At 38.8% G+C, this 9,615-nt stretch overlaps 1 protein-coding gene across 1 annotated transcript in view; it reads right to left on the reverse strand.

Moving 5' to 3' along the window:
* Window positions 1–6,896, reverse strand: part of WDR44 (WD repeat domain 44) — a 20,434-nt gene extending 13,538 nt beyond the window's left edge. Inside the window, exons 1-4 of the mRNA XM_008635549.2 lie at window positions 6,878–6,896; window positions 3,488–3,521; window positions 995–1,069; window positions 1–498 (exon numbers count right to left, since the gene is read on the reverse strand). Of these exons, the coding sequence (XP_008633771.1) occupies window positions 1–498; window positions 995–1,018 (522 nt within the window). The 5' untranslated portion in view covers window positions 1,019–1,069; window positions 3,488–3,521; window positions 6,878–6,896. The remainder of the gene's footprint in view (window positions 499–994; window positions 1,070–3,487; window positions 3,522–6,877) is intronic.
* Between the last annotated feature and the right edge of the window lie 2,719 nt (window positions 6,897–9,615).

Here is a 9,615-nt window from a genome sequence, read left to right on the forward strand (position 1 = left end):
CTTCTTTGTGCTTGCAACTATGTCAGGCTCTACAGTCAGCTGCCTTGGTGGCTTTGCTGGGGGCATTTCTTCTGTTGTAGACAGGTCTTTGGTAGATAAATCTGAAGCCATTTTTTCTAAAGTATTTGCCTCTTTCTTGTCTGTTATGTCCTCATTTTTTGATGTTTCTCCTTGTGCTTCAGTTTCATCCATTTTATGGTCAGTTGCATTTGTTACCTTTGTTAGTTTATGAGATTCCTGTTGCTCAGAACTAAACAAAAGCTTCCCAGACTCCAACTCAGTGTCCTTACACACACTCTGATCCTCTGGTTCTCTAGTGTCTTCTGGTAAAGGTATTTTAGCAGCTAGTACTTCTGGGATATCACTAATGATACCTGCTCCAGAAATCCAAGCATTTGCATCTGAAGTTGGAACAGTCAATTCATTTCCTCTAGATGCTAAAGCATCATCCTGTAGTTGTTGGGCCTTCTGGCTTTCTTCTATAATACTGTCAATGATCTAGAGAAACAAACCAAAACCATTCCACCAGTCACCAGCAGGCACTTCCTGGGTACACAAACCAGTCAGCCTGCACAATACCCACAAGAACTCTTCCACTGAAGAGTTGGTTTATATACGAAATGCATTTGGTTTAAAAAGGAGACCAGAACCTTCGTGCAGAAATGGGCATATTCAAAAGATAAAAACAAAGTGACTAATTTCCAGTCTTCTTTAACATACTTGGAGAGAAAGTTAGGAAACAAAAGCTGTTCACTCTTCAGAGTTCTCATGTACTGCTAAATATGATCCTGTAAATTACACAAATAAGTCAACACTGGTCAATCCTAAATATGTTTTTAGAACACTTAAGTTTGATTTTTACGCTTTAGATGAACATTCTTACGAACATTAACAACTAATTCTAACCTACGGTAGTTTCAGGATGAATATTGATCACTAAATTATTTTCTATTTTCAGTGTGATGCTAGAAGCTCAAAGCAATACTTAACTAACCTCTTTTGAATCATCTTGTTTCATTTCTTGTACAAATGTTTCATTTCCAGCTTTGTGTAGTTTATTGTCCACATCCTACAGAAAAAAAAGTCATAAGATGATGGTACTAACTTCTTCGGTAAGATGATCTAACAAAAATATAGCTCAAATAAATTAAATAGCATAAAGGACAAGAAATCTGCCACATTTTCACATTTTCACTGTCAGATGCCTAAACAGTAATGCTCAGTACACATGAGGAGTATTTCACAGTCATGCACAGAAAGGCTGCACACTATGCAACAAAATAGGCAGTTACATATAAGAGGCTGCAACCGGAACTAAAATCAAACTGAAGGCAGCATGAAGTTTAGAGAAACAAATACATGTAATAATCTGCAGCAAGGAAATTTGATATTAAAATATTTTCTATTTTCTTTATTGGCTTTAGAAAAAGATGCAAGAACTGTATAATAGCCACCTATAGCAGAAACTATTTAGAAATTTCCAAATTAAGGTAGGCAGCTCTATTAAGTGGTTACAAATATGCTTCTGAGGTTCTAACATGGAATCTTACATTCTACAATTATTCTCAGTGCACATTGCCAATTTTAGCCATCAGCCATCTTCATGCAGATCCTTCCAAAATCCAAATAAGATGAACTGAAAATATTCTATTTGTGAGAAAACATTTTAATCAATTCCTGAAAATTTTTAGGTTCAGAACCACAAGTATTTTACACCATAGGATACTGCTTTAACCTCAGGTGATACGGACGAATAAGAACTTCATCATACACCTTCTCTTCTACATGAACTACTAGAATCCTAAAGAGTTTGGGTTAGAAAAATAACCCCTTTAAAGACCATCTAGTCCAATGAAAGGTCACAACATCACATTGTCTATAAGCATACATATCAGCAATATCTAAAGTGGAATCTGATGGAACTCTTGACATTGGAAGAGTTCTGCAGAGATCCAGTAGCCCTCAAAGTGAAGCCAACTAGAACAGGGTATTTTCAATCATTTGTCCCTGTTTTCTTATTTAGAGTGACTGTCTAGCACAGATATTTAAGAAATTCTTCCTTAGACTTTGTCTAGACTCTCAGACAATCAATCTCTAGAGCATCCTAACATGCTACGTTTGAAACCTCACCCTGCCTCAAACTCTTGCTGACATCCATCTTGAAGACTTCTGGCCTAAAGAAATGGCATACTGTGCAGACAGCTGCAATTATAGAAAAATTCTGCCTCCCTCTCCACTCCCTCCCCCTCCTGCCACAGTGTTTCTAATCTAAATGCAAGCTCTACTATGCCTGATCATTAAAATCTATCTTCAAACGTATGATGACTTAAATACTTAAGCATAATCAGTGCCTACAGAAGCCCATTATATTAACCTCCAATTCTGTTGACATTAAACTCACACACCTATTAAACTTTGAACTTAGGAAATATTTCTTACCCATTCCAAGACAAACTATACCATTAGTCACACATTCACTGAACTGATATGATACCAAGCAGAGAAGCTACTACTTTTTCCACCTTCAGAAACTTAGCTTTGAACAAGTGATTTAGGAAGATACGTTAAAAAATTTAAAAATCTAATAGCAACATAGAGAGCGTCATAGCTAGTAATTCATGAAGGCATTAGTTTTGAAGTTTAGTGAGAATGATAAAACAACATTACTTGGAAGGCTTACACATGTAATACTTAATTATTAAGGGGATATTAAACAGAACACAAAATGGGGGGTAAGGCTCTGTTCCCTAAGAGGTATAACAAGATACGGTATCACTGTTAAAATACTATTGATTCAGAGCAGATTGCTGCTGACAGCTCAGAAACACTAGCTTCACCAGGATTTCCCAACACTTTGCAGACAAAACTACAAGCCTTCGTTACACAAGAGTGCTCTATAGCACCACCTTTGGCCCTTCTGAGACCAGGAAATGAGTGTTATTTGCACAAGCTCCTCACCTATTCACTGTGTGCTGGATTCAGCCACGCTGTCACTATGCACAGAATACCAATTACCTGCGTGGGAAGTGGCAACGCTGTCTCATTAAGCTAAATATAGTGTTTTATCTCCACATAACCTAGAGGAGAGGCTTCTGAAGTACAAACATTAAGATTTTTCTTATTTTGGAGACAGAAGAGAGCACAATCAACTATTTCATATAAATCAGGACCAAAACCCAGGTGCTGCAGAGGCTTGCTTACTACTCACAAATCAGTTGAAAGAGGGCAGTTTAGTAATCACATACAGCTTAATTAAATTGCACATACACATTTCAGAATAAAATGAGCTTAAAGACACTGTAAGATACCCTAAATAAAAGGAAAGCTGGAATTTCAAGACAAGCACAATTGCTACCTACAACAAAGAAAGTCTATAATTTCCTTTGTGTGCAGATGTCAGGGCTACAGTAGAACATCTACATTAGGTGGAAATACTCAACCCTGTGTTCATCAACAAGCACTTGACTGATTTTAAGAAGAAACTCACCTTTACTACATGGGTTCCAACTTTTGTTGGTGACCTGTTAGAAAGAGAAGATAGACTTAGGTAGAGTTCAAAGGCAGTAAGCTTTGTTTTAAACAGTCTGTAACACAGCCTTCCTTTGTAGGAACTGTATACTTGATAATTTAGATGAGCAACAAAGTGAATGTTTTTCATACCACTTCTGTAAAAACTCCCTACTCTGTACCACACACAGATCCATAGCTTCTACAAACTCTGAGTTTGTCAGCAGAATCTTCTAGAAATCACCTATCAACCTTTTCTAATAAAAAGATGTTACTCCAAGTACAAAACTAAAAATATTTTGCATTACAGAGAATTAAAAATTAGCATGTGTATGCCAAGCATTGGGTGGACATTAAAGAAACAAAAATTCTCAGAAAGCAGAAGCACAAATACTCTGCAAATCAAGTGCCCGAATCCTGATCCATAGAGTTGACACTATCACAGCCACTCTTGCCCTTCAGACTCTGTAGCAAACCTAAGATCTTGTTTCTAATCAGGACATTTGGTATAAATGGAGACAAAATACATTGTAACAGGAAGGAACCAGCATGCACTACTTTCCAAAATACACACTGTAAAACAGTGACTTTGCATTAGCAACCACTCATACACCACCTCTCATTACACTAATTACATGAAAGAACAAGCTATCTTAGGGGAATGGTATCAAATAATTACTTCTTGTCAAGTCAATTCAATTAGTGGATGGTCAGCTCTTATTATATCCTGAATTTACATCTTCTACAAGACTTTCACAGTTCTAGAAGATATTTAAATAGTGAGTCACACTGCTTACTCTGACTATAGAATCTTACTGATACATAAAGGAAAGGTTGGACCAGATGATTTTTTCAGGCTTCTTCCACCCTGGGCTGACAAAATTACAAATTAATTTCCTAAAAGCTCACTACCAAATGAACTACCTAGATTGCACACATATCCCAGCTGACTACCAAGATCAGCAACACTCTGCAACCCCAAGTATCACGTGGCACCAAGCAATACAGACAAATATCGAGATCTCAGGCTCATTTGCCCCTCCTGCCTCCAAAATCATTTTAAGGAACAATAGTTCCTGGAAAAAACCCACAACTATTTCCATTTAGGTTTTAAGAATTTCAGCTCTTCTTTTTACCATCTGGAAGCATTTAATCACAAAAAGTGAAGATCCCATTTATACAGCAGACCTAAGTAAACAAGAAAGTACAGTGGATTGGTACATAAACACTCATTCCAACTAATTTAACATGTTACACTGAGATGCTTCTGTCCAAACATTAACACTTCAGGTGCACCATACCTGTGACACTGATTTGAGGTATAATCCTCCTAAAAGGCTCTAACCTCAATGTGCAAAAAAAGAGAAAAATTAATCTTTTGACCACAAAAACAAATACACTTTTTGTCTTGCAAAACACATTGCTGGGAAAGGCTGCAGCCTGAGTGGGATTTCTGGTTACTGAACCATTTTCAGTTCAACTATCAACTCTTAGATTTCCTTAGGAATGGCAGAAATATGTCACAGTTTATTAAATCCACGAGATTACTTTAACAATGAAATATATTTATAATTACAACATTAATGCCTAGGCTTCAGCCAAGGTCCTATTTTATAAGACACTGCTTAGATTTAACAACTTAAGACAAATCCTGCAACTGCAAATAGATATTTCAGTTTTCTACTGTGACACTTCCCACTAATTAGCCCTCATTTCTGGTACAGGCAACTCATTCCTACGCTGGTTACCCAAAATAGGAGGTTCAAAATACACTGCTACTGTTTCAGACTTCTTTAGCTAATTAGTTTTTCAGAAAATCTACACTCAAAACCAGATGTTACTTTCCACTCTCAGGCTACCCAGCTACCTTGGGAAAAAGCTGCTTGAGTAATAAGGGTTACAGAACCAGCAGGTGTAGAACACACACACACAATTAAAGAGAAGCTTTACCATGGAATTTACATGCTTTTAAAGTACTGCAAAGCTTCCACAGCTGTTCAGCAATAACCCGACTTTCAGATCAGTTTGTAATACAGCCAGGTAAGTTCAGTGGCTTGCCTGAGATTACTTGAGCTGTGTGTCTGTCAGCACCACCACTCCCTTAGTCATGAGCAGTTAATGCTTATTGTGCTACTACATTTACACAAAGTCAGCCAGCTTGGTAACTGAAATCTTTTGTAGTTCAACATGACTCTGGAATGGTCTTGTCTTCCCAACCACCTGAACTTACCAGCCTTCTCCACACCAGTTTTACTTGAAGGCCGTTAGTTTTACGGATGCAGTACGTGATATCCTTGCATTTTTAAGAAAAGTATATACAGTGGCAAAAGTGTCTGGAAATATTTACATAAGATCAACCCAAAGATCAAATATTGATTTGGTTTTGAAAGGTCAGGCAGCACGTAAAAACTGACAAATGCCACAGAAAACATAAGGCAAAAACTAATCTTGTACGAACGTTTACTAAAATGTGGGATTTATAAACTGATAGCCACACGTCTTCTAGACCACGTTTCACATAACTTCTAAATTATCTTACATGATACCACTTTTACACCAGTTTAACAAAGGAAGGCTTCAAGGTTATCTACAAAGATTAAACGCAATTCAAAGAAATATCCCATTTCACCTGCACAAACAGATGTCTGATTAGTCTGAAAGTCAAATAAACTCACAAAGAAACTTTTTAAAAAATTGTTTATCCCACTATCAAATTCATCCTGATAGTGACCAAATCACAGAAAGCTCCCATTCTCACTATTCAGGTAGCTCCAGCCTAGCACCTGTTTGAAATGGGCTTCGCATTTTCAACATGTTGTTAAGTTTTGTGACAGGAAACAAAACTTTCAGCCCTTCAAACAAAAAACAGTGTGAATACTGGCCATGGGCAAATCCCAAACCGACATTGCCTGCCTTCCTGGGAGGATGTACATTGTTATACAACAGGTGTGCTAGCAGGCAGATGGGAAGAGGTTTGCAGTGCACACATAGCAGCTGTACCCTGTACAGAACAAACAGGTTCAATAGCCAGCCGCTCACCAGTGTCCTGCATGCGATGTTCTCTCTAACGTGTGGCTACCCTGGAAGCTGTTATTACTCCTGCTGCAGCTCTCCATGGCAGTCACATGTTCAAACCTACAGAGATTCACTGCTGCAATGCACTGTTTAGGTTGCCCTGGGGAAGCTCCTGTGTGGGAGCTTCAGCAAACTCAGAGTGCAGAAACTCATCTGCAGCACTGAACACAACCAACACTTCACACTTCATCTATCTGCTGCCAGGATCAGCTCTGCACGTTGGCTAAAATACTCACATACACAAAAGTTGTACTAAGCATCTCCCACATGTCAGTGGGGCACAACTTAACCTTACCTGTCTTCCTACACAGAGGAACACTAGATTCTTCAGGAAAAGCATCAAGGCAACTTCTAAAAGACAGGAGTACTGAAGTCACAAGTCAAGAATTTAAACAAAAGTACCAGAGGACATTTCTCATTACCTACACCATCTCTTTTGTTTCGTTTCTCATAAAAATTTTTAGGATACAAGTATACTAGGAACAAACTTGCCCTCCCTCACTGTTAGGCACGTGAAGTCCAACCTATTAGGTTTGGCAGTTCTTGGTTTCAGAGTGGGTGGATCACTTTCCCTATAAATAAAATACAGAGGGTCTGTCATGTGCCTGCATCTAACCAAGTGTACCTTACTTCATACTTTCCTTCTCTCAAAACTGATATCCTCCTGCATGGGACTGTTCAGGCCTCTATATTTCAGCATCTTTTCCTAATTTTTTCCATGGTTATAGTGCTTTTAAAGCGAGTGACAGAGGTTACATAGGGGTATCTTCTGTCACACTACCTCTCCCTTTTTACTCTGGGCTTAGTTATCCAACAAATAGACAGTCTCCACATATCCTGTCAAAAGCAGAATTACAAGCAAATGGCAAGATCTAGAGCGGAAGGGAAGCACAAAGGCCTTGCCAGAGAGGATACAGTAGTCTCAAAGCACCTCCAAACACACTTTACCTTAAAGAAGTCATCACCCCAGAAGTGTTACCCCAGGAGCACTACTACCTCACACTATTCTAATCTGAAAGAAGCATTTTGCATCAAGTTCTATAATTTCTGCTAATTTGTTCTTAAAAAGCATCAGTTACAGATGTACTCGAGGATGAGGATATGGTGCTTTCCCTGAGAGAGACTAAAGCATAAGTAATTTAATGACTTAACAGTGGGAATTGGGAGCCTACATCCAACTTGAAAACTCCACTCTTACAGGTGTGGAGACAGACAATTAATAAAACAAACAGTAAAGAAGTCAGCAAGTTGACACGAACACTTGACACCACTTTCAGAGTTTCTCTATGAGCAGTTATTAGACTTCCCCACATAGAACAAAGGCCAGGGAAGGAGGAAGTTACAAACCCCACATTTTTAATTAGGGCAAATATATTTACACTGCTTTGCTAAAAACTGGTTATAGCATGTGCTGCCAAAAAGGATTCCCAACTGGTTTTGCTGATCATTTTCTCCTGAATGCAGGAGAAAATATCTGAAACTGCAGAGGGTAACACACACTTGTTTTCATTTGCCTTGCCTGCAACAAGAAGGTTTTGATTTTTTTCTTTTTGTGGCCCCAACTCACCGTCATTACACATGTAAAAAAATACCAGCCTGCTTCCTAGAAGTGTCCAATGCACACATGAAATTTGCTCTTACAAAATCTCAAAGCTTATTTTGAGAAAATACTGTCCATATTGTTAGATTCAATAATAGACTGAATTACAGACCAGTAGTTGCACTGCAAACTAAGCTCATGGATGTCACCTCCTTACTTGACTCAGGCTCACAGAATTCTATTGACGAGAGTCAATGATGCATCATTACAGATTATGGAAGAGCACTAGAGAAACTAAAAGCATCTTTCACTTTAATTTCTAGTGAGTGACTTCATATTATCAAGTTCTGCTTAGATACTGGTGGTGGAAACCTGCAAAGCCAGGACACATGGCATTATCTATATCAGACAAAAGGTGGAAGTGCAGTTGGGCAGATTTAATAGATTGCCTCTACCAAAAGGTCTGCTTCCCCTTTCTTGTCTGTGGCCTCTAGTCACACAAATCCATTACCTTCACCCTCTCCTGTCCCAAGCCTGACAGGTTGCAGCTGCTTTACCTTATTGAACAGTTTTTGCTGTTTCTAGTTTTCAGCTGTTTACAATTTACTTTGCGTTAAAGCAACTCAGAGAAGAGTTTGATGATCACTATTCCCAGAAGAAGGTAAGCAGCTACAGAAAAACCTCATTTCAGTACAAGCACTGTGAATTTGGCTTATCACATCTTGCAGAGCTGAATGCTAATAATGTGCTTTTCACCAGGCTACAGCTAAGTAGCTAAGTTCAGAAAAACTTTGATACAGGATGTGAAGGTGACAAGAAAAGACCTAGTCTTTCCTTTATTTTAGGCATCCAGTGACCACTGAGTCACAGTTTAAAACAAGCTCCTTAGTCCATTATTAAAGCTCCAAATGCATAGATCCCACAGTCTGTATCTATTGCTCTATAAACAAGCCATGTGAAACCTCATCCTACCAAGTAAAATAATGCAGAAGTTTGGTACAGGCTACACGAAAAACAGAACTGATACAAGTCATAACCTGTCCAGCACACAACCAGAAAGAGAGATTTACGACAAGAGGGAGCATATTTGGCTGACACCAGCAACACGGTGTCAGGGGTAGTTCTGAGGCACCAGCATTGGGATCTACTTCATAAAACGCTGGAAAATTTTCACTACTGGAACCAACTGGCTAAAGGCAAGAAGCATCAAAGCGACACAGAATCACAGATTTGTTAGGGTTGGAAGGGACCTCTGGAGATAATCTAGTCCAATCCGCACGAAAAACAGTAAAAGTATTAAAGATACCACTAAAAACAAAACACAGAGCACACCAGAAGTTATTCTACACTCAGCAACAGCTGCCTGTTGCTGACAAAGCTCGCTCGCTTCTCCTTCCTCAGAAAACCTGTTACTTTTATCGTATTTCAGGGATTACTTCTGTCGGTCCCGATTCCATCTCCGCACGTCTCCTCCCAGTACTACACTCGCTCCC

This window comes from Corvus brachyrhynchos, unplaced genomic scaffold (genome assembly GCF_000691975.1).
Source record: "Corvus brachyrhynchos isolate BGI_N302 unplaced genomic scaffold, ASM69197v1 scaffold36, whole genome shotgun sequence".
NCBI lineage: Eukaryota > Metazoa > Chordata > Aves > Passeriformes > Corvidae > Corvus > Corvus brachyrhynchos.